The sequence below is a fragment of the Protopterus annectens genome, chromosome 6.part0, assembly GCF_019279795.1.
Source record: "Protopterus annectens isolate FY-2018-M chromosome 6.part0, PAN1.0, whole genome shotgun sequence".
NCBI lineage: Eukaryota > Metazoa > Chordata > Ceratodontiformes > Protopteridae > Protopterus > Protopterus annectens.
In genome coordinates, this window is record NC_056737.1 from 1,165,553,598 (window position 1) to 1,165,580,272 (window position 26,675).

Here is a 26,675-nt window from a genome sequence, read left to right on the forward strand (position 1 = left end):
CTGATCGACTTCTTTGAGGCAGCCACCAAAGCTGTAGACGAGGGTAAGGTGGCTCACACAGCCTATCTTGACCTCGCCAAGGCTTTCGACACCATCCCCCATTCTGGAATTATAACTAAACTCACTAAACGAGGTATAAATCCCTACGTCACAAGATGGATTGCCAATTGGCTCACTGACAGAACCCACACTGTAAAAGTTGCGGACTCCAAATCTGACTTCAAACCAGTGACAAGTGGAGTACTTCAGGGTTCAGTCCTGGGACCACTCCTGTTTGGTATCTACTTCTCTGAAGTACAGGCTAACATAGAAGGCTTTTGACAAATGAAGTTTGCAGATGACTGCAAACTAGGAGCTGTAGTTGAGTCCCCAAATGATGTGGACAATCCTACAGAAGGGCCTCACTGAGACAGATGCCTGGTGTCAGAGGCATGGCATCAAGCTCAGTGCCAAGAAGTGCATTGTCATCCCCTTTGGTAAAAACTTTGTACCTATGAACTACCACATAGGCGGCAGTCTACTTAACGCCGAATGTGTGATGAGACCTGGGGACTCAGGTGGACAATAGTCTCTCCTTTGATAGTCACATCGCCACAGTAGTCAGGAAATCCTTCTATGTGGCACACCTCATCACAGAAGGGTTCTCATCTAGGAAAAAAGAGGTCATTGTTCCCCTCTACTTGGCACTCATTAGACCCATTATAGAGTACAATGCCCCTTTTGGAGTGTACCTCACATGACATCTGCAGCAGCTGGAAAGGCCACAGAAGTACCTCACTAAGAGAATTACTGGCCTCAAACACATGCCCTACACTGACCATCTCAAAAAAACTCCAGCTTTTCTCCGTAGCATATCGCCTACTCCAAGGTGATCTCTGCCTAACATATAAAGCTATATCAAACCCAGAGCTGTTGGATGTGCTACACCTAAAGAAATCCCAATGCCTCCGAGCTACATGCTCTAGGGACCTAAACCTTGTCACCACAATAAACAGGACATGCTGGAGGGATAGATTCCTGTCCCAGAAACTTCCCATACTCTGGACCAAGCTTCCCATCTATGTCAAGCAAAGTTCCTCATTAGCACTCTTCAAGAAAAATCTTGATAAGTGGATGGGAAATAGGAAATACACCCCGGGGATCACTTCTGTGGCTTGGCTCGACAGGGTCACAGGAAAATAAAGGCCCTTGGACTGATAGCCTAGTACCTAACTATGAACCTGTGATTATTTTATTGAAGTCCTGAACACAGACATACATTTCCAAAAATCAGAGGAGGGACACAAGAATTAAGAACTAACATAACTGTGAAGATTTCATGAAGAACTTTTGCACATTACAGATTGAGCAAATTACTCTTCATTTTTAAAGGGGCCAGTATACCGTGGGGGAAGGGTAGATGGTTGGAGAGGGTTGGGAACTGCTACTGCTTCTACTACTTGCTGGTGTTATTTCACTTGAAGATTATAAATTTTGTAATTTATTCCTGTTTCCCCCTTGTACTTGCTTCTAAAGAAACCTTTACCATTAGGACAGTGTTTTAATTTGCTATTTCTGTAGGATGCCTCTCTCTCGAAAAGCACATAAAATATAGATGGTGAGCTTATACCCATCGCTGCTTTATATAGCGAGTAAAAACACAGTGTGCATAAATGTTTGAGCTGGACGCTTCAAGGAAACCACTTTACACAGTCCTTTCAAGATTTTTTTTCTGGAAAATATATTAAGGTGGAAAAGAGAGACAGAGAAGTAAATATTGTTGCCCAGTTTTGGACAAAGGTATTTTCACTTGAAAATTGAGAAACTGGAAGCTCTTGTTTATGGATAGCAAGATACAAGCAGTGAAAATGTTTATAAATCCCTTTTATGTACAGGTAAGGAGTAGTTTTATGAACCAGAGGAGAAGTTGTAGACAGTAATTAATAGAGGTGAAGGATTTTATCTGGGAGGGGAAAAGGGACAAGGTTCACGTGAGATAAGTTGGTACTTCTAGTAGGGAAGGTGGATTAAGATTACCTGATTTGAAGAGAGATGTATTTGAGGCTTAACTAAGAAGCTGTATAATAGAAGCAGAAAGCAATAATTCAAAGTGGAAAGGGATGTTGATGAAGCAGGGAAGAAGTTCAAGAAGTAAGGAGAGAGTGGAAGTTTGGATGCAGATCCTTAAAAAGAGAATAAGAATTGCCACACAGAATATTATATCTGTACAGTAGCAGAAAATAAGAAATAAGTTAATACGAGAATTCAAAAGAGAGATTCTGCCAGTAGGGGTGATTGCAGTTAGGGGTACAAAAATAGACAACAGGGTGTGGATTTTACTGGAGAAAACTGACAAAAGAACCAAGGTACTGGGAACAAATATCTGACGAAGAAAAGGTTATAAAATGGGAAGAAGCCACGAATATATTTGCACTGCAGGCTAGAGACTGCTTTCCTTTCAGGGATTGATATGAGTATAGGCTAAGAGAAATGGATATGGAAGTCCTAAGTGAAAGAACTACTTCTCTGGTAAAGATTTCAGTTGAATCTAGAACAGAAACTGTTGTTAAAAAGGGGTAGTTAGTAGGACATATAAAATACTGCACGGTAACTATGGAAATCAATCGGAGGAGGTTAGAAAAGATTGGCAGGAGAGTTTGGATAAGTGGTTCACAAGGAAACAATGGGAGGACATATGTATGGCTCCCAAGTATGCAGCAAAATCTGGAAGAGTTAGGAGTTTTGCTTAAAAGTGTTTGCATAGGTATTTTTATACATCAGGCAGACTCCAAAGAATTTTTCCTTAGGTAGATGGCAAATGTTGGAGATGTGATGGGAAAGAAAGAGGTAACTCGGAACATGTTTTGGGAATATAATGAGTTTAGATTTGAAAAATTCCCTGCAGATTGCTCAGTCAGAAATATTGGGTGAGCAAATAGTGTAACGTAGTAAATTATTTTTTTTTTTTAGCTGGGGCACAGGATCTAAATTACCTAGATGTAGTAAGGCCTTATTACTTTTAATTCTGGTGGCTGCCAAAAAAGCAGTTGCTGTAAAGTGGAAATGAAAGTCTAAGCCAGCTGTATTTGAAGTAATAAATGTTGTAACAGAGATGAAAGAACTTAAAGTGGAATCTTTAGAAAGGGGTAGAAGCAAATTGCATAGAAAAATGGGAATTGTGGGGAGCAATACATGCAAAATAGTAATTTGTAGGAGGAATTGAGGGTAAAGGGAAAGCAAGACTTGATCAGTTTGTGTAATGTTGAATTGATGACAAATATTCAAAAGACTATGTGATGTGTAAAGTTTGCAAATGGGAATGTTAATATGGTTTGTTTTCTTTGATGTAAATGTATGTTTGCCTGTGTCTTAAGTGATAATTCAATAAACGTGTTAAAAATAAAAAAAGGCATTTTCACTTGTTTATGCAATTATCCTGTATGTTTCTGTTTTTCCCCGAGTAATGTATTGGAAGTAGTAGTAGTTAAACTAAAAGTTAGAAGTCTTTTTTTTAATTCATTAGATGTACCGAAGCTTGCAGATAGCAGGTAATAAGTTGAGAATAATTTGTGTCTTTTGCAGATGTTACTGAATTTGCACAAAAAGAGCTGGATGGAAGGTCTAACACTACAAGACTATAGCGAGCACTGTAAACTTAATGAAACAGTCGTAAAGGAAATGCTGGATCTGGCCAAAAATTACAACAAGGTATTTTAGCAGCGTTTTGGTAATATATCACTTTAGTGTAAGAAAATTAAGTTAATTTTTCTGTGTTAACCAGATAAGAACCACTTTAATGGTAGCAACGATTGTTATGATTTCTGCATTAATGGTAATAATGGTTGTCACTGATTTCTACATTAATGGTAGTAATGATTGCACTGATTTGTACATTAATGGTAGTAACTATTCTCACCAGTTTCCATTTTAATGGTAGTAACAATTGTCAATTTTTTCCACTTTGTCAGGCTGTAGAAGAAGAAGACAAAATGACACCTGAACAACTGGCAATAAAAAATGTCGGAAAACAGGTAAGGGTTCATCTTATATTTGGAATATTATTTCTTTGGAATTATTGAGAATTTATTTATGCGTTCTTTTTCTTACTTGTTTAAATTTTTTCGTATTCTTTTTCTTACATGTTTAAATTTCTTGCTTTCCACAACGAATGAAAATCATGTCCACCTATAGATAGATTATATTTAATTCATTCATAGCTCAGTGGTCTACTTATCCAAACAAAGCTTTGTGCCTGCTGAATGGCGCACAGCGGCGGTTATCCCACTCCACAAGGGGGAAGCCAACATGGACCCCGGGAACTACCGCCCCATTAGCCTGATGAGCCTGGTCTGCAAGGCCATGGAACGTATCATCATGGAACTTATAAACAAAGACAATGGTAATCTACAAACTCTGGACCCCACCCAGTTTGGGTTTGTAAAAGGCAGATCATGTCTCCTAAACCTGATAGACTTCTTTGAAGCAGTCACCAAAGCCATAGACAAGGGTAAGGTGGTTCACACAGCCTATCTAGATGTTGCCAAGGTTTTCGACACCATCCCCCACTCTGAAATTATAGATAAACTCACTAAACTAGGTATAAATCCCTATGTCACAAGATGGGTTGCCAACTGGCTCACTGACAGAACCCACACTGTGAAAGTAGCAGACTCCAAATCCAACTTCAGACCAGTGACAAGTGGAGTACCACAGGGTTCAGTCCTGGGTCCTCTCCTGTTTGGTATCTACTTCTCTGAAGTACAGGCTAACACAGAAGTCTTTGGCTAACAAAGTTCACAGATGACTGCAAACTAGGAGCCATAATCGAAACTCCTAACGATGTGGACATCCTACAAAAGGGCCTCACTGAGACAGATGCCTGGTGTCATCCCCTTTGGTAAAAACTCTGTACCCATGAACTGCAACATAGGCGGTAGTATACTTAACACCGAAAGTGTGATAAGAGACCTTGGAACACAGGTGGACAGTAGTCTTTCCTTTGATAATCACATTGCCACAGTAGTCAGGAAAACCTTCTACGTGGCACACCTCATCACAAAAGGATCATTGTTCCCCTCTACTCATCACTCATTAGACCCATTATAGAGTACAACGCCCCTTTTGGTATGTACCTCACAAGACATCTACAACAACTGGAAAGGCCGCAGAAATACCTCACAAAGAGGATTACTGTCCTCAAACAGATGCGCTACGCAGACCGTCTCAAAAAACTCCAGCTTTACTCCGTCACATATCGCCTACTCAGAAGTGATCTCTGCCTAACATACAAAGCTATGTCAAACCCAGAGCTGTTGGACATGCACCACTTAAAGAAATCCCAGTCCCTCTGAGCTACATGCTCTAGGGACCTAAACCTTGTCACCACAATAAACAGAACATGCCGGAGGGATAGATTTCTGTCCCAGAGACTTCCCATACTCTGGAATAAACTATCTATCTATATCAAACAAAGCTCCTCATTAGCACTCTTCAAGAAAAATCCTGATGATTGGATGGGAAACAGGAAATTCACCCCAGGGATCATCACTGTGGCTCTGCTCGGCAGTGGCACAGGAAAATCATTTTCTTGGGTGGCAAAGCCAGGGTACCTTTTTGGCTGGGCTTGTATAGGCCCCAGGGCCGATAGGCTAGTACCTACCTATTAACCTATTAGCTATAAAATGAAAAATATTTTTCATAGTGGCACAAAGTCCACCATATTCTCTTCAGTTGTCAGGAATTTCACAAAATGTGTAGATTTTTGCTTCACATTTTTGGTCAGTTACTCTTACAATTTGGTATTGAAAACATGCCCCTCTTTTTACTTTAGCCCCCGCCGCCCACCATTATTTTTGTCTTTATCCAGAATTTTATTTGCTATGAGGTTGAGAGCCATGAAGTACAGTAACTCAAATACTGAAACCATTGAGACAAATGTATTTAAGCAGCAGATGATTTCATGCATAAAAACATCTGACATCTTGGTTGGAGAGTTGCATAATGGTTAGGGTGCTTACCTCACCGACGCAAGGTACAAGGATTGGTTCTTACCTTTGATTACTGTTTGGTTATTGGCTAGGCATGTAATAGTTTGCAGGCTAATTGTCTAGTGTTGGCATGTGAACCTATGAGGTAACAAGTGATGTCCTTCATGGATGCATCTGCAGTCATAACAACTGGGTTGTCCTGTCGTCAGGCAGCCCTTCAGTCGGCCGGATTCCAAAGTCCGGGTCCGGCTTCGGCTGATGTCGCACTTCACCCGACGTCATCTCTGTTGGTCTTCGGGTATAAAAGCATCAGCCGACGCCATTTTCCCCAGTCTTTCTTGCCGCGTGGCGCCCGAAGCAGAAGCTGTTAGCAAGTGCCGGTCGGTCGGATCCAGAGATTACTTCTACCGAATACTACTTCGAAGACTTCTAAAGCTAAGTACCCCGTTGGGGACTCTTTCTTGCCTCAGCCGATGTCAGAAAAAGTTAATAATTGTTTAACCTGTGGGAAACAAATACCTCATAAAGATTTCCACTCTTATTGTCTGCCTTGTTTAGGCCCAGCCCACGACGTAGCAGCCTGATGTTCTTCATTCCACATTGCTGCAGTCCTAACTATTGGGTAGTCCGCTGTCCAGTCGGCCCGAATACCAGAGCGCCGGTCAGGGCGCATTAGACTGACGCCAGTACGTCAGGGTACTAATGCGCATGACCGACGTCATATCCTCAGTCTTTTTTGCCGCATGGTCCGATGCAGAAGCAGTTTTGCGAGTGCAGGTTGGCGTTCTGAAATTTTCTGAAGTCGGAGTTTCAGACCGAATCAGAGTTGGCTAAGTACCCGTTGGGAACATTTTGGTTTTCTTGCCTCAGTATTTAACCGATGTCAGAAAAAGTGAATAACTGTATTTCTTGTGGGAAACAGATACCTCATAGGGATTACCATACCTTGTGTATACCTTGTTTAGGGCCTGAGCACGGCGTTGTTGGATGCCGCTCTTGTGCTAGGTTTAACAAACGCACTATTAAGAGAAGGTTAGACTGTGCCAGGTTAGTGTTTGGGAAGCGTTGCAATTATAAAATGCCGCCGGATGCTCCGGCCCAAGAAGCGCAAGGACAAACAGCGAAGCCTAGGGTTGATGAACCGCAGTCCCGGACGCCGGTTCTTTAGAAGGCTCAGTGGAGCCAGAGGTTTTGCCAGGAGTTTCTTTGGAGTCTCAGGCAGAGACTTTACTGTTACAGGATGTGCCTTCTCAGGAGGTAGGCCAGGCTGAGGGGCTTCTCAGGTTACTGTTCTTCCCTCTCTTCCCAAGGTGGTTAGAGCCTCTCCTTCTGTTTCCAAAACTTCTTTGAGAGGTAGGCCAAGTTTAGCTTCAGTGGGGCTTCTCCTAGCACTTCAGGTTCTGTGCCTAAGAAACATATGCTTAAAATGGCAGAAGATTTGATTACTATGATTAGAGGTTCTATGCCCTCCTGATAAGAGGCCTAGGGTGGAACCTGAGTTTGATAGTTTTGAACAGTGTTCAGAGGCTTCTGAGTCTTCATGAAGATTTGCAGGAGTATCCTCCTTATTCTGATTCTGATGTGGATGATTCCACTCCTACAGCTTCTCCTCCTGAGGATTTCTCATTTTCAGAGACTCTGCATTCCATGAGGGAGCACTTTAAATGGGAAGGCCAGGATTACTCTGATTCAGGAAAAGGCTTAGGAATTCTTGCTTTTACCCCAGCATAGGCCCTTAGCTATACCTCCTGTGTTGAATGTGGTGGAAGATGTTTTGCAGAGGCTTCCCTGAACCCTGATTCTTTGCCTCCTGCTCCTGTTAAACCTGATAGGTACTATAGGGTGCCTGAAGCTCATAAGTATCTTTTAAGAGTCCTAGGGCAGACCCGAAACTGTTTCTCAGGGACCTAAAGGTGTTAAGGCCTCTGTGGTTAAAACCCTGTTCCCACTGATAAAGAGGCAAGGGCTTTGGATAGATGGGGAAAGAAAGTGTATACTTCTTCCACTTTAGCCATGAGGCGTTGAATTGTCAGTTTCACATGCTAAAATATCAAAATTATCTCCTTTCACAACTGAAATCTAAGGTGGATGCTTTGGCGGAAGGTATTGAGTGTAAAGAGTTGCTGGATTTAGTTCATGTGTCTGAACAAGTGGGTAAGCATTCTTTGCAATGTGGTTTTGATGCTGTACAGGCCTCCTCGAGGGTGGCTGCCACTAGTTCTGTTCTTCGCAGGCATGCCTGGTTGAGGGATCAGAATTTAGCTGAGCATGTTAAGACAAGGATTTTGGATGCTCCTTTACAGTCTGATGTGTTGTTTGGTTAGCCTGTGGAAGCAGTTTTAAAGAAAATGGAGGACAAAGCTAAGTCTATGCAAACTGTTAAAGATTTTTGCAGGTGCAGCCACAAGTTTAGTAGAAATTGGCCTACTAAGGGATGGACATATCCTGCTTATGATTCCCAGTCTAGGGGTAGGTCTAGACGTGTAGGGGCAGAGCTCAAGGTTCTTTAGGCCTAGAACAGGGAGTTCACCTGCTCAGACTTCTGGTGAGGGCAGGGTCAGTCCTTTCGTAAACAGACCCAATGACCTGCCTTTCAGCTGCCAGTAGATTCTGGCAGCTCCTTTGGGAGGAAGACTGTCTCTTTTCAAAGAAAATTGGGATTTAATTACTCAAGACAGATGGGTGTTGGATATCATTCACCACGGTTACAGGTTTTATTTCCATACATTGCCCCTTTCAAAGGCATGCCAGACGTTCCTCCTCCACAAAGGAAAGAGGCTCACAAGCAAATTTCTCTGTTACTCCAAATAGGGGCCATTCAGCCAGTCCCTGTATCAGAAAGGGCCTAGGATTTTATTCTCGCCTGTTCCTAGTACCAAAGAAGGGGAACACGTGGAGACCAATTTTGGATTTATCTATCCTCAACACTTATCTGGACATTCCCAAGTTCAAGATGTTGACGTTACAACAGCTTTTACCTCTGCTGGGCAAAGATCACTGGATGGTAACTTTAGATCTCAAGGAAGCTTACCTTCATGTGCCTATAAGACTAAGTTGCAGGCAGTATCTGCGTTTTGGAGCTGGAAATTCTCATTATCAGTTCTCTGCATTGCCCTTTGGCTTATCTACTGCGCGCAGAGTATTCACAAAGGTTCTGGCTCCAGTGATAGCTTACTTCAGGCTAAAAGGAATTCAAATCTATCCTTACTTGGACGACTGCCTGATTCTGGCTCAAGAAAAGGAAGACCTTCTACAGCATCTGGAATATGTTATAGCAGTGCTAAGATGCCTAGGGTATTCTGTGAACGAAATAAAGTCCAGTCTAGTACCCTCTCAAGACATGTGCTTTCTGGGTGTGAGACTGAATACAGCAGCCCAGATGGCCTTTTAACCCCGGACAAACAAAAGAGTCTATCCCTTTACTTCCATCAACTATCTCATCAGTCCGTGCTGACTGCAAGGACAGTCCTTCAAGCATTAGGGTTCATGGCATCTTGTATTCTGGTGCTTCCCAATGCCAAACTGCATATGAGGAAGCTGCAATGGTATCTCAAAATGTATGGACACAGCACTGCCAGGATTTGGACACTGTCATTCAAATAATACCTTGCCTTCAAAAAGAATTTTGTGGTGGGCTCAGGAATGTCACCTAAACAAGGGACTCTCTGTGACCCGGCCAGAGGCGAGTCAGATTTTAACGACAGATGCCTCGGACATTGCTTGGGAGCTCATCTAAAGGAAAAGTGGATACAAGACAGGTGGCCTGCCAGACTACAGCATCTACATATCAACAGGAAGGAGATGTTAGCAGTCCAGTTTGCATTAATGGCTTTCAAGGAGTTACTTCTTCCAGGGCAGGTGTTGATTCTAACAGACAACACAACTGTCATGTGGTACATCAACAAACAAGGCGGAACACATTCTTATCCTCTATGCAGGCAAGCAATGATTTTATGGGAGACTGCGCTCAGCTTGCAACTAACTCTTCAGGCAAGGTTTCTGGCGGGAGCACAGAACTCCTTAGCAGATGTGTTAAGCAGACAAATCATGGATCCCCACGAGTGGAAACTGGATCTTCATGTATTTCAGAAATTGACAGTGTCATGGGGAACTCCAGACATAGATCTGTTCGCTTCTCCACTAAACCACCAGCTGCCAAAGTTTTGCACAAAGGGGTTTCATCACACAGCTTGGAAAGTGGATGCTCTTTCTTTCAGTTGGAAAAATCTTCATGTGTATGCCTTTCCACCTCTGCCTCTTCTTCCAAAGGTGCTCTTAAAGGTCAGACAAGACAAGCCAAGGATGATTTTAATAGCTCCAGATTGGCCTCGGCAACACTGGTACCCACTACTAAGGAGTCTGGTAAGGAAGCCTCCATGGCCTTTACCTTTGATTCCACATCTGTTATCTCAGAAGGACGGTCATCTGCTCAATGTCAAGCTTCACTCTCTTCATCTAACAGCCTGGCATATTCTGTGTTGAAACACAGCAGGTCTCAACTTCCTCAACAAGTTTTAAATGTGATTATGGAAGCTAGAAGACCTAGTACAAGGAAAGTGTACGCAGAAAAATGGAAGAGTTTTATTTTGGAGTACAGCAAAGAATTTGGAGATTTCTGAGCCTAATTTGAGTGTGGCTCTTCAATATCTTACTGAGTTATTGGACAAAGGTTTGTCCTTCTCTTCCATTAAGATTCATGCTGCAGCAATTTCAGCTCACTATGATTGTGACCCACCATTGTTTTCGCATCCTTTGTTCAAGCAGTTTCTTAGAGGGCAAAGAATATAAGACCCCCGTGAGCTCCTACTCCTGCTTGGGATCTCAATTTTGTGTTGAAAACTTACTCTACAACCTTTTGAGCCTGGGCTACTGCTGAATTGAAATACTTGTCATGGAAGACTGCTTTTCTGTTGGCTATTACTTCTGAAAGAAGGGTGTCTGAGTTGCAGGCCCTTATGGGAGTAGAGCCCTCGTTGATTTTCCAAAAGGATAGGGTATCATTACGTACTAATCCTTCCTTTATGCCTAAGGTGGTTTCTAGTGTGGCTTTAAACCAAACTATTCATTTGCCTACTTTTATGCAGACCCCAAAATAAAGGGGAAAAGATTTTGCACACTTTAGATGTACACAGGCAATTGCGTTATTATTTAAGCAGGACTAAGGATTTTAGGCAGTCTCAGCAGGTGTTTGTTTCTTTGCTTTGAGTTAAGGGCAAGCCTGTGTCAAAACAAACTATTTCTAGGTGGATTGGGTTTTGCATTGCATTTTGTTATTCCCATCATGGCAAGGTGATTCCAGCTGGGATTAGGCCTCATTCCACTAGGGCTACTGCCACTTCAACAGCATTTCTAAGGGGTGGCAACTAAGGATATTTTGGAGGCAGCTACTTGGAGTTCAGTGCATACTTTCTCTAAGCATTATCACCTTCCTCTCTACTCTAAGTCTAGGGCTGGTTTTGCCACAGCTATTTTGCAAGGCATGTTGTCAGCTCCTGCTTCTTTATGATTTGCCAGCCTCCCTTACCTCTGCTTTGGGATTCTACCCAATAGTTAGGACTGCAGCAATGTGGAATGAAGAACATAGTACAGTTTTGTACCTACCATAAATGTAGATGTTCGAGGATCCACATTGCTGCAGTCCAACCCTCCTTCCCTCTGTGTTTAGGGGTGGTTGTGTAGGTGAGGTTATATGCTGATATTTTTGTATATATTGTACATATTTTTGGTGCAGGTATATTGGGCCTTGTCTTTTAGGGCCTTCTGACATCTGGGGCAAGAAAAGACTGAGGATATGCGTCGGTCATGCGCATTAGTACCCTGACGTCTGACCGACGCCAGCCATATACTCTGGTATTCGGGCCGACTGGACAGCGGACTACCCAATAGTTAGGACTGCAGCAATGTGGATCCTCGAACATCTACATTTATGGTAGGTACAAAACTGTACTTTCGGCCTGTGCTTCTTTCAACCGACGAACGCTTAGGCGTCGGTCGGAGTTTGCAGAACAGTTTTTCGGTTCTGATTTTGCGTACATTATGCCGTCGGATCCTCCGACTACCCAATCTGCCAAAAAACGCAAAGATAAAGACCGACACTCGCGGTCCGCGGTTTCGGCCGAAACCATGGTTAAGCAAGCCGCGAGTGTCTCGGTTTCGGCCGAAACCGAGAAAACTGATCAAAGTACAGCTGAACCTATCTCTACAACTGAGGCCCCTGCTACCACTCTTGAATCGGCCTCAGAAATTTTATCCACTACGGTGGTTGCCACTGACTTATCAGACACCATTCCCTTGGATGTCTCTACCCCAGCACGTGGTGCTGCTAGGCCTCCAGCAGCCATGTCCATTAAGGCCTTCGCCAGGGCTAAAGCAGCCAAGACTACTAAGACAGTGCCTGTTAAACCCCCCACAACCAGGCCCTCTTCTAGTTCTCAAATGCTTAGAAGATTTAATTTCATTAATTAGAGGATCTCAATCTCACCCAGACAGGGCCTCTCAGCCCCCAGAGAAGAGACCTAGGGCAGAGCCCCCTGAGCCAGTGTCCTCTGATGATTCTGCTGACGAATCAGACATAACTGACCAGCCAGAGGCTCCTTTCTCCAATTTTGAAGATTCTGATGCTGAAGAATCCATTCCAGCTGCTTCCCCACCAGAAGAATTCTCCTTTGGGGAAACCTTACTTGCCATGCGAGAGCAGTTCCAATGGCAGCAACAGGATTTTTCAGACTCCAGAAAAGACTTAGGACCTTTCTGCACCTCCCACAGCACAGGCCCTTAGCTATACCTCCTGTTCTCTCTGTGGTGGATGATGCTTTCAATGATGTCTGCTCCGCTCCAGATTCTTTACCCCAGCCCCTGCCAAACCAGACAGATTTTACAGGGTGCCAGATACTCATCACCACCTTTACAAGGCCCCACTTGCAGACCCCGAAACTATATCCCAGGGTCCCAAGGCAGTAGCCGACCATAGCTAAAACCCTATTCCTTCTGAAAGGGAAGCAAGGTCATTAGACAGATGGGGTAAAAGGTCTACACTTCAGCTACTCTCTCAGCTAGAGCTGTAAACTGTCAGTTTCACATGATACAATACCAAGAGTTTATGCTTGATCAGTTAACTAAAAACTAACCACTGATGAATCTCTTGATAAGAAATATGTATTAGAAATGGTAAATAACATACAACAGGTTAGCAACCATTCCTTAAAATGTGGCTATGATGCACTGGAGGCTTCATTTAGATCAGCCATGACTGGCACAGTGATAAGAAGGCATGCATGGCTAAAGGAGCAAGCTTTACCGGATCATGTTAAAGCTAAGTTGCTAGATGCTCCTATGGATAAGACAAGTTTGTTTGGTACACCTGCCCAGCAGGTTATGAAGAAAATGGAAGAAAAGGCAAAATCTGTTCAAACGGTTAAAGATTTCTTGCAGGTTCAACCCCCAAGGTTTAGCAGGAACTGGCCTGCCAAAAATTGGTCCTTTCCTGACTTTACATAATTTCAAAGGGGCAGGAATAGACGTTCCAGAGGCAGAAACCAATCCAGAGGAGGTGCCTACAGAGGACGACAGTGGCAAGGTAACAACAGAGGCACAGACACAACCACTGCCACTACATCAGCACAACCACAGTGACTTAACCCTAAATCCGCCTACCAGGGAACAAATAGCAGCTCCTCTAGGTGGAAAGTTAACCTTATTTTCAAAGAACTGGCACTACATAACAAAAGACAAGTGGATTTTACAAACCATAGATCAAGATTACCGGTTTCACTTCCACACTTTACCAGTCAAAAGAGGAATGCCAAATCTACCTCCAAATCAAAAACAGAGGCACTACAACAGATAATGGAGTTAGCAAACATGAGAGCTGTGGAAAGAGTGCCAACAGCAGAGCAAGGAAAGGGGTTCTACTCCAGACTATTCCTAGTTCCAAGAAAGGAAAAAGTTGGAGACCAATTCTCGACCTGTCCACCTTAAATACATACATCATTGTCCCAAAATTCAAAATGCTGACCCTACAGCAACTTCTTCCCATGCTGGGCAAGGAGTCTTGGCTGGTAACTCTAGATCTCAAGGAGGCATACCTGCACGTCCCCATTCGACCAATCTGCAGAAGATACCTCAGATTTCTTGCAGGATCAGAGCACTATCAATTCTCAGCATTGCCCTTTGGCTTATCTACTGCGCCCAGAGTATTCACAAAATGCCTGGCATCAGTAATCGCCCATTGCAGACTACAGGAATTCAAATTTACCCATACCTGGACGACTGCCTGCTACAAGGGGACAACAAAAGCAAGCTGACAACAGATTTACAAAGGGTCATTTACTTGCTACAAGCACTGGGATACACAGTCAATTTACAAAAGTCAAGGCTGATACCATCCCAAACAAGGACATTCTTGGGCTGAATTGGACACAGTAAAACAAATGGCATTCCTGACTACAGAAAAACAAAAGAACTCCCTCTTTACTTCTTGGCACTAACAAAACTGAACAAGTTAACAGCAAGAAAAGTACTGCAGGCCTTGGGCTTCATGGCATCATGCATAATCTTGGTCCCATTTGCCAGACTACATATGAGAAAACTACAGTGGTACCTAAAGAATTTATGGTCCCAACACAGACACAGCCTAGAAACAGAAATCCCACTAATTCCATGCTTAAAGCAGGAGTTCCTATGGTGGGCTCAGGCATGTCAGTCAAACCCAGGCCTACCCTTTCGCAGATGTCAAGCAAGTCAGACCATCACAACAGACGCTTCAGACCTAGGATGGGGGGCCCACATGCTGGACAAATGCGTGCAAGGATTGTGGACACAGGATCAACTTCACCTGCACATCAACCTAAAAGAAATGCTGGCAGTAAAACTGGCAGTCCAAAAGTTCAAACCATTTCTCCAAGAGGGCCAGTTGATGATAAGGACAGACAACACCACAGTCATGTGGTACATCAACAAACAGGGAGGCACTCATTCATACCCCCTATGCAGAATGACTTTGGAGCTGTGGACCCTGGCACTCAGCTACAACATCCAGTTACAGGCAATATTTGTACCGGGAAAAGAAAATACTCTAGCAGACATATTAAGCAGAACCACATCGGATGCCCACGAATGGAAGCTGCACCCGGACATCTTCAAGACCATCTCAAAGAAATGGGGAATGCCTCAGATAGATCTATTCGCATCACCTCTCAATCACCAGCTCAAAAGTTCTGCACAAGGACATTCCACCCACTAGCATGGAAAGTGGATTCGCTCTCCTTCAGCTGGAAAGGCCTAACAGCATATGCATTCCCACCTCTTCCCTTGATACACAAAGTACTACTAAAAATCAAGGAAGAACGCCCAAGGATAATCCTGATAGCTCCAAACTGGCCAAGACAACACTGGTACCCACTGCTGAGGAGCATGTCTCGAACAATATGTGGCCAGTACCCTGATGCCTTTGATGTTAACTCAGAACAACTACAGCATCATACATCCAAACCTAAAACGTTGCAACTGACTGCATGGGACATCCCATTCCACCAGCTAATCCAGAACTTTCCCAAAGAGTTAAAGACATTATTCTTGAAGCACAGACCTTCAACAAGAAGGAACTATGCTGGAAAATGGAAAAGGTTTGTCATTTGGAGTACGGAAAGAGGAAAAGATGTGTCAAACATAGATATGCCTAACATTCTGGAGTATCTGGCGAACTTCTTCATTCAGGCCTGTCCTACTCCTCCATCAAGATACATGCATCAGCTATTTCAGCAGAATACAGCTTTGATCCACCTGTTTTTCGCACCCTTTGCTCAGGCAGTTCCTCAGAGGAATCAAGAATGTAAAACCTCCAAGGAAACCACCATTACCAGCTTGGGACTTAAACTTTGTGCTAGAAAAGTTGACACTATCACCCTTTGAACCAGCAGCAACAGCAGACCTACAACACCTGTCATGGAAAACTGCTTTCCTACTGGCAATTACTTCAGCAAGGAGGGTTTCAGAACTACAGGCCTTAATGGCAGTGCAACCCTTCCTAATCTTCCACCAAGATAGAGTGTCCATGAGGACTAATCCTACATTTATGCCTAAGGTGGTATCCAGAGTGTCTTTAAACCAGGCAATCCACCTACCTACCTTCTTTCCCAACCCACAAAACAGAGGGAAAGAATACTGCATACCTTGGATGTACATAGACAGCTACGCTACTACTTGGACAGAACAAAAATAGCAGAAAGACTGACCAACTTTTTGTAGCCTATGCAACAGGAAGGGAAGGAAAAGCTATTTCCAAACAGACAATCTCCAAATGGATAGGAAATTGCATACGATTCTGTTACTCCTTCCATGGAAAACCAATTCCACAGAACATAAGACCTCATTCTACAAGGGCAACAGCCACTACCACAGCCTTCTTACGAGGAGTGGCAACCAAAGACATTATTGAGGCGGCTACTTGGACCTCCGTGCATACATTTGCCAAGCATTATAATTTGCCTCTATATTCCAGATCCCGAGCAGGGTTTGCCACTGCTGTACTGCAAGGGATCCTAAACACACCATAATCTACTTTTATCCTCCTCCCTAGTTGGCTATGGTATTCTACCCAGTTGTTATGACTGCAGATGCATCCATGAAGGACATAGTACAGTTTTGTACCTACCATAAATGTAGATGTCCGAACTGGGTAGCATCTGCAGTCAGGATTACCCTCCCTCCTTCCCCTCTGTGGTACTCCTAGGGTGTTTACCCTCCTAATAGCTAGCTGGTGGGGGGGAGTCTTTATGGTGTATTTGTTTGTATATATGTACATACATGCTTATTTTGTGTTTACCTCTATCTTTTGGAAACATTGGCATCTATCCAAATTTTAGCCTTCAAGAGGGCTACTGGCATCTGGGGCAAGAAACACTGAGGAAAATGGCGTCGGCTGATGCTTTTATACCCGAAGACCAACAGAGATGACGTCGGGTGAAGTGCAACATCAGCCGAAGCCGGACCCGGACTTTGGAATCCGGCCGACTGAAGGGCTGCCTGACGACAGGACAACCCAGTTGTTATGACTGCAGATGCTATCCAGTTCGGACATCTACATTTATGGTAGGTACAAAACTGTACTTTTTTCATCTTCTTACTTGCATATTCCCATTATGGGGTCACTGCAACTTGAAGAATGTAAGGTAATTCTAAAAAATGTTTAAAATGATTGAGTTTTCTCTGAGATGCTGCTGTCTTGAAAAATACATAAAGTATATACCAAGCAAAACAAATAATTAAAATGAAACCTCTTTACACCGTTGTTTTAAGGTTTTATACCTCTTAGTAGATAATTTAATTTTATTTGTAGTTGTAAACATATTCCTCAAGGTTCCCCTTGAACGAAATTCATATCGTCGAGACCATATCATCGAGTGTTTAGAACATCGATGTTGTCAAGGGGAAGAAAAAGGTAAGTAAAAAAGGGGAAAAGCTAGTGTTTCTGCAGGGCAGCAAGGTGCCTGCACACTGTGTCTGTGAATGTGCCATCTCTGTGATGGCACTGCAGACAGGGTACGGGAAATCTCCCGTTTTTCGCTTCTGCATATAGCGCTAAAACGGAGATTTCCCTTTACCCCACTGTAGTGCGATCTCAGAGTTGGTATATTAAAGTGGGGGGTGCAGGGGGGCTTGTCCCCCCTGCATACACTTGTTTTAAAAGGTTTTTTTTTTGGTTTCACTTGAAAGCTTCGATGTTCCGAAATATCGATGATATGGTCTCAACCATATGACATTCGATGTTTTGGATTTTCGATGTTTTCAAGTGGAACCATTCCTCAAATACGTCCTTTGTTTACCTCTTAAATTTAGTTTAAGCCCATCTGGATGTGAATGGGACTTCTGTAACTTAGTAACTTTTCTGCTGCTATCCGCTCTGGGTTACATATATTGTGCACTATTTTTCCTTTGTGTTTTTTTATCTCATTGCTGTCGAAAAATATTAGTATACAAGCTGACCATTTTGCAGCCAGATAATCCCTGGTGTATGTAGTTTGGGGAAACACTTGACACCTCTGTGTCCCGGTTATTGTTTGTGATTCCTCTTTCCTACTGTAATCCACTTCTGTCATCTCTGCCAGTTTTTTTTTTGATTGCTTCTCCCTTAGACAATACATGAGCAGTACCCTTCAGCCCTCTGTGTTCCAAGGAGCTTCTGTCGTGCTGGTGACACATCATAGACATTAATTAAGTCATACCTTTCAGTAGCTGTCATGCTGTGTGAGTAGAACTGTTAGCTGTGATATTATTGCCCTTTATTATCCTCCTCGTCTCACGCTCTGGGCTCCACTTTGATATAGTCTCCATGAAAATCACAAACAGGAGGGGAAAACGTGACACACCCTTGGAATCTTACACCTGCCTTGTAGGTATTTGACAGTGGTGAGAATTCAGACACAGCTCTCTTTCCTCAAACATGAGGGCTGAATTGCACACAGCAGCAGACTCGGGTCCCCTTACTGCTGTAGCACATCCCAAAAAATATTCTAGTGTATATGGCTGTATTCCTTTTCCTTTTTTTTTTCCAAAATCTCTTTATTTCAATTTTCTTTTTTTCCAAATAACAACAACAATACAATAACTCAAAAACGCAAATAAACAATACAAATACATATCTAAAGAAAGCAGACAATCTTGTTTCGAGAAAATTATACATATATATATATATATATATATATATATATATATATATATATATATATATATATATATATATATACACACAATATATACACTAGAAGTCACTACATGGTCAAGTAGAGTATGAGAATTCTTATGTTCATTTGGTCTCATAAGGGATAGTGGAATGGGGATAGTCTATATAGAAAGTAAAGATGGAAATTCAACCATTTATTGTATGGTTAGGGAAAATATCTAGATACACATATACTGACAGAAGGGTGAAGATGCAAGAAAACTGGTTATACTACATTCATTTCTTATTAAAAGGTTAGCTTCTCATGTCAATTTGTGGGCAAATTTTATTTGTCAAGAATTATATCTAGTAAGTAACCCCAATATTTTTGGTAATAGCATTTGTTTTTTATTTTTGAATAAACTAATTTGTGAGATGAGATGTATTTGATAGCAAAATTGCTAAAATTTTCCCATGTAATTGGTGACATGACATTCCATTTCTTTGTAATAAAGAATTTAATAAGGGCACACATCGTAATAAAGACATGTTTTAATATTTTTGGAAGTTGATTGATGTTAATGTGCAATATAGCTGTGTCCCATGTAAGGGTTGATTTTTTTTCATATCCCATCTTCTCTAATCTTACTCTCAAGGAACACCATAAGTTGTGTATCTTAGTACAGTTCCACATGACATGTAAAATATCAGCTGTTTGATCCGGATAATGGTGACATATAGGCGAAAAGTTAGGATTTAATTTATTTATTCCTTTTCTAATTCCACAAAACACATTTAAACTCTACCATGACCTTTCCAGTGTCTGCAAGTCAGAAAGGTGATCCAGTGTTCCATCGCCAGGATGAAATCTGCATTGTTCCTCTTGAGTCAGAGGTTTGACTCTTAGATGAACTCTTTCTTCCAATACCCTGACATGCACTTCCCAGGAAGGCTAAGTATAATCTCTCTATGAATATACTTCCTTTCCCCTTTTTGAAAATGGGAACAATGTCTCAGTTTGGCAGTCCAGAAGTGCTTGCCCCAACCTTCCATGCAGAGTTCAAAAAACACACTCAACAGGGTCCAGCACCTTCAGTATTTCTAAATAAGTCTCATCCTCTCCTGCAGCTGTACCCCAGTGGAACTGTTAGTGTCCACAATGACTACAGAAATGAATTCCCTTCCACCGTCTGCCTCTGGCTGTGCCTCCTCAGAAAACAGCACACACAGAAATTCCTCGGAATGGTCTTTCTAATTCTCAGCACCATACCCAGTTAAGGTTATAAGTTTTTCACCCTTGCTGAAAACAGGCTGGGAAATATCATTCCTTCCCATCCCAAGTGGCTGAAGGGTTTTGTAGAACTTCTTTGAGACTGTCCAAAAGTAATTCTGTGTGGTCTCCCCAAACTTTTGCTATACCTATGTCTGTTTTGGGGGCTACAGCAGCTGTTGCTCTTCCAATTCACCAGTACTTATTAATCAAATCTAGGAAATTCCATTGCTTAGCATTCCACTGATAGCCTCCTCCTTTAACCTAACAACTTCTGTCTTAGCTGTTTTCTGCCATTGCAGCCTGAGGATACCATTATGCTACCTCAAGTATGGAAGTTTTGAAAAGCCCATCCAGACTTTGTTCTTGATCTCCACAAATATATAGGAGAAGCTCTTCTGGTGATTGGAGTTAAAACATTTTGCACAGAGAAGAATTATGTAAGTTTGTTTTCCAGGGTTTTTATAGCTGCTGCCCCAGCCGTCTAACTCAGATCACCACTAGATGATAATCAGGTCACATCTGAGGCTCCTCTATTCACCTGAAGACATGAGTACAAAGTCGCTCTTTGCCCTTTGGCCGTACGTGCTTCGGCTCCCAATACACTAATGAGCATCATTGTGTTCGAAAATGGCACTTGTTTGTCAGTAGTCCATGATTATCATAGAAGTCTGACAGTTCAGCACTGAGTTTCAGATCAGCTGAGCCATTCTTCCCAATCGCTCACCTCTAGGTATCTCCATCTTTCCTCTCATAATTGTCAAATTGTCAGTTGAACTGCAAAATCTTTCAATGATACCCTATAGAGTACTTCCCTAAGGATCTGTAAGAAGGCTAAATGCTGTATCAACAGTTGCTAGTTGCTTAAGTATGCAGCAAATTGAGTTCCTGTCTTGCGACTTGCTGATGTTCTTCGTGTTTCACTGCTGGCAGGTTGCCCTCAGTCAGCCTGAATTCCAAAGTCCTGGGTCCTGCATCAGCTGCTGTCGCCCCTTCCCTGACGTCAGGGGTATAAAAGATGCGGTCAACGCCATTTTCTTTAGTCTTTCTTGCCACGTGTTGCCCGAAGCAGAAGCAGTTCGCAGGTGCTGGTCGGCCGACTCCTGAGATTTCCGTGTTCGAGTTTCAGATCCGAAGTCTTCAATAAAGCTAAGTACCCCGTTAGGGAAACTTTTTTCTTGCTCCAGACCGATGTCAGAAAAAGTAAATAATTGTATTTCTTGTGGAAAGCAAATACCTCATAAGGATTTTCATTCTTACTGTATTCCTTGCCTAGGCCCTGATCACAACGTTTCTGGTTGTCAGTTTTGTGCTAGATTTAACCAACGCACTATTAAGCGTCAATATGATTTTGCTTTAAACTATTTTGGATGCCGGTTTAATTATCCAGAAATGTCATCGGATAGCCGTGCGACTACCAGAGTTCACAAAAAACGCAAAGAAAAGGAGAGAGATAGACAACCGAGGCCCAAAACCGACGACGAAGCTTCTCCTAAGCCAGTCGCCGGTTCTCAGTGAGGCGCTTTCGCAGCCCCTGATGCTCGCTACTTTAGAGTCGCAGGCTGCTACCGACTCCACGTGGAGACGGCCATGCCACTGGAAACTCAAGGTATTGGAGCCTCGGATACTATTCCTTCAGATGGGTCCGGAGCTGCTGAGCAGGCACCAGCTTCTGAGGGTGTATTCAGACCTAAACATCTTTACATTAAACCGACTTAAGCTTCAAAGGCAAAGACTAAAGCACCTTCTAAAGCAAAGAAACTCAAGAGCCACGTGGTCAGGCCTCTATGCCCAAAAAACAGATGCTCAAAATGGCCGAAGACTTGATCACCTTGATCAGGGGTTTCCATCCCCCTCCTGATAAGAGGCCTAGGCAAGAGACTGACTATGAATCTTCAGGCCAGGTTTCCATTTCTTCTGATTCCTCTTTTGATCAGGAATATTCTCTTCCCCCCCATGAGGATTCTGATGCTGAAGAGTCTATACCTTCAGCTTCTCCTCCAGAGGACTGTTCTTTTGGGGAAACCTTGCATACCATGAAGGAGCATTTCCACTAGGAGAGCCAATATTTTTCAGAATCTAAAAAGAGGCTCAGGGATTTCCTTTTACTACCTCAACACAGGCCACTAGCCATTCCACCTGTGTTAGACATTGTAGATGATGTGTTTTCGGTGTCAAGTCTTACCCCTGACTCCTTACCTCCAACTCCTGTTAAGCCTGACAGATATTACAGGGTTCCTGACTCTCATAAATTCCTTTTTAAAAACCCTGCTGCAGACCCAAAAACTATTTCACAGGGTCCCAAAGGAGTTAAGGCTTCAGCTGCAAAAAAACCCTACCCCCTCTGACAGGTTCTAGGGCAGTGGATAGATGGGGAAAAAAGGTTTAAACATCTGCTACCTTGGCTATAAGGGCCTTAAACTGTCAGTTTCATATGCTCAAATATCAGCAACATGTCATGGCATTGCTTAAACAGAAAATGTTGTTAAACTCTGAATGTGCAGAAAACAAGGAAATGCAGGATTTATTGCATGCAGCTGAACAAGTTGGAAAGCATACTTTGCAATGTGGTTTTGATTCTTTGGAGACCTCCTGCAGGGCCGCAGTTACGGGTTCTGTAATTAGGAGGCATGCTTGGTTAAAGGAACAAAATCTGCCTGATCATGTCAAAGTTAAATTATTAGATGCACCTTTACAGCATGATACCTTGTTTGGTGTTAAAGCAGAAGAGGTGTTAAAGAAAATGGAGGACAAAGCTAAATCTATGCAAACTGTCAAAGATTTTTTACAAGTACAGCCACCTAGGTTTAGTAGACACTGGCCAACAAAGAATTCGTCCTTTCCTGTGTCAGACAGACCTCAAAGGGGTAGGTCCAGATGCCCTAGAGGCAGATCCCAGGCGCAAGGTTCATACAGGTTAAAGCAATGGGGTGCTTCTACCTCCAAAGTTGGAGAAGACAAATAACCATACAGGAAACAGTCCAAATGACTTCCCCCTGCCTGCACCAACCACTTATCTCCTGGCAGCACCCTTAGGGGGAAAATTAGCACTTTTTTCTCAAAACTGGCACATCATAGCCCGGGGCAAGTGGGTTCTAAATATCGTGTCACAAGGCTACAAGTCCCATTTCCATACCCTGACAAAGGCAAACAGCTGGCCAGATCTGCCAAAAAATCAATGGGCAGAGGAACAAAAACAAGTCTCGTCCCTCATGGACATGGGGGCCATTCAACAAGTACCAGAGCAAGAGCAGAGACCAGGATTTTACTCAAGACTGTTCTTGGTACCCAGAAAGGACAAGGCCTGGAGGCCAATACTGGACCTTTCTATTCTGAACACATTCCTGGATATACCAGAATTCAAGATGTTGACTTTGCAGCAGCTTCTGCCCATGCTGGGCAAGAATGCTTGGCTTGTGACTTTAGACTTAAAAGAAGCATACCTGCATGTCCCAATCAGACAAAAATGCAGAAGATAGCTCAGATTCAAGGCTGGCTCAATGCATTACCAATTCTGTGCACTGCCCTTTGGCTTATCTACTGCGCCCAGGGTGTTTACAAAGTGCCTGGCACCAGTAATTGCATTCTGCAGACAAAGAAGAATACAAATATATTCTTACTTGGACAACTGTCTAATTCAAGCCGAGAACAAGGACATTCTTCTACAGCTTGTGAAAAGACTTCTAACATGCCTAGGGTACACAGTCAATGAAAAGAAATCAAAACTAGTACCCTCTCAAGAGATAATATTCCTGGGTGCAAGCTTAAATACAACTGCCCAGATGGCTTATTTCACGCCAGACAAACAAAGGCAACTGACTACCTATTTCAAAATGTTGGCAACAAAGGCCCAGTTATCTGCAAGAAAAATTCTGCAGGCTTTAGGCTTCATGGCATCCTGCATCCTACTAATTCCATATGCAAGACTGCATATGAGGAAACTTCAATGGTAACTAAAAAGTGTTTGGACTCAACATTGCCACAGCCTGGAAACTATGATTACTCTCATTCCCTGCCTGCAACAGGAGTTCCGATGGTGGGCAAAGGCTTGTCACCAAAACAAGGAACAGCCATTCACATTACCCCCAGCCAGGCAGACACTAATAACGGATGCATCAGATTATGCCTGGGGGGCCCACATGGCAGGAAGATGCATTCAGGGCACATGGACCTCAAACCAAGCGCATCTACATATCAATCAAAAAGAGATGCTAGCTGTTCAAAATGCCGTGACAGCCTTCAAGGACCTCCTTCATCCAGGACAACTATTGATAAAGACAGACAACACCACGGTCATGTGGTGTATAATCAAGCAGGGTGGCACACATTCTTACCCCCTTTGCAGACTAGCCATGACTTTGTGGGACACAGCATTGACTTACCAAGTACATCTGCAGGCACAATTCCTGCCAGGAAGGAAAAATACTCTGGCAGACGAACTAAGCAGAAACCTCATGGATACTCACGATTGGCAGCTGGATCCACAAGTCTTCAGCATCATAACAAGCAAATGCGGATGCCCGGACATAGATCTATTCACCTCCCCTCATAAATACCAACTAAAAAGATTCTGCCCAAGGATTTATCACAGACAAGCATGGAAAGTGGACGCCCTATCTTTCAGCTGGAAAAACCTATCAGTATATGCCTTTCCCCTACTGCCTCTCCTCCCCAAGGTACTCCTAAAAGTCAGAGAGGCGAAGCCAAAGATGATACTGATTGCCCCAGACTGGCCTCGCCAGTACTGGTATCCAATACTAAGGAACTTGTCTCGATGCCCAGCTTGGACCTTACCTCAGATACCTCATCTACTGTCCCAGCAAAACAATCAGATCCTGCACAGCCAACTCAGGACTTTAGACCTGGCAACATGGCAGATAATGTAGTCAAACAAAACACACCTCTCAGTAAAGCTGTGATGGATGTCATTTTGGAAGCCAGAAAGCCTAGTACTAGAAATTCTTATGCTGGAAAATGGAAGAGATTCTGTGTTTGGAACCAGGAACAGGGAACTGATACAGCTGTGTCAAATATTCCTCAGATTTTGCGATATTAACTGAGATGCTGGACAAAGGCCTATCTTTTTCATCTATTAAAAGTCATGCCTCTGCCATTTCGGCTCATTACAATACAGAGCCACCAATCTTTCCTCATCCCTTATTAAAGCAGTACCTCAGAGGAGCCAAAAATTTAAGGCCTCCAAGGAAATCACCAATGCCTGCATGGGACCTCAACTATGTCTTGGAAAAACTCACCCTGCTTCCTTTTGAGCCAGCTGCTACTGCTGATATAAAGTTTTTATCTTGGAAAACAGCTCTGCTCCTAGCAATAACTTCTGCAAGACGAGTTTCAGAGCTACAGGCACTCATGGCTGTAGAACCTTTTATCATTTTTTATCCAGACAGGGTCTCTCTGAGGACAAACCCAACATTTATGCCTAAGGTGGTGTCCAGTGTGGCTCTTAACCAAACTATTCATCTGCCAACTTTTTATCCAAATCCACAGAACAAGGGGGAGAGAATTCTGCATTCTTTGGACGTACACAGACAGCTTAGATTCTACTTGGACAGAACCAAAGTTTTCAGAAAGACAGAGCAATTACTAGTAGCATATGCTGCAGGATCACAAGGAAAGGCTATCTCAAAGCAGACTATTTCAAATTGGATAGGCCACTGCATTCATTTCTGCTACTTACACCATGGCAAGCCAGTGCCCAAGGGCATTAGGCCACATTCAACCAGAGCTGCAGCCACTTCAGCAGCCTTTCTCAGGGGAGTACCAACCAAGGACATTTTAGAGGCTGCTCCTTGGGAGTTCAGTGCACACCTTTACAAAGCACTATCATCTGCCACTCTACTCTAAATCCAGGGCAGGCTTTGCCACTGCAGTTCTGCAGGGCCTCATAGCCGCTCCTAACGCTGTTTAGCTCCAGCCTCCCAACCATAGTTTTGGGACTCTACCCAAATGTAATGACTGCAACAGTGAAACACGAAGAACATAGTATAGTTGTGTACACTTACCATAAATGTAGATGTTCGAGTGTATTCATCTGGGGCAAAAAAAACTAAAGAAAATGTCGTCGGCCGCATCTTTTATACCCCTGACGACCTGACGTCAGGGAAGGGGTGACAGCAGCCGACACAGGACCCAGGACTTTGCAATTCAGGCCAACTGAGGGCAACCTGCCAGCAGGATTACCCAAATGTAATGACTGCAGCAGTGAATACCCTCGAACATCTACATTTATGGTAAGTGTACACAACTGTACTTTACCCTCTTCTTTAGTGACACAAACTCCATTTGAATGGCAGCCAGCTGAGGTTTGGGATTATCCTCACACCCACCCCGGAGTTCTCATGTGGATCCTGTGCAGAGCAGAAGAGACATGTCACCCTTGCTTGAGAAGTTTGTTTGTAGAACCAATACTGTATAGATAAGCAAGATGGCTAAATATGGCAGGTGCTTTTCAACCTTTCTCACATCTTGTGCTCCTTCCCCATCTGTATGGTGACACTGTTATGTCCCAGGAGTCAGTGTCCATAGCTCTGCACTGAAGAGTAATCCATTTCTAGAAGTGAGACTTGCATCTTTGTTGATTGTAGCTGCAGATCTTTTAGCCGCAAGTGACTGCACTCGCCATTGTGCTTCGTTGCAATTCACTGAGTGAAAACAGGTTGGATGTAAATCAGCATTTTTAAATGAGAGGTTGTGCTTCCTTCTCACGAGTGGATTTCTTTTTCCTGGTAAGTGAGGAACAGCTAACTTATACAGAAGATTTGAG

The 26,675-nt window shown here is 43.1% G+C and overlaps 1 protein-coding gene across 1 annotated transcript in view; it reads left to right on the top strand.

Annotated features, from left to right (window-relative positions):
- PSMD14 (proteasome 26S subunit, non-ATPase 14) overlaps window positions 1-26,675 on the top strand; it is a gene marked incomplete at its 5' end in the record, with an annotated part of 1,148,793 nt that overhangs the window by 1,057,939 nt on the left and 64,179 nt on the right. The window contains 2 exon segments of the mRNA XM_044074781.1: window positions 3,562-3,687; window positions 3,948-4,010. Coding sequence (XP_043930716.1) covers window positions 3,562-3,687; window positions 3,948-4,010 — 189 coding nt within the window.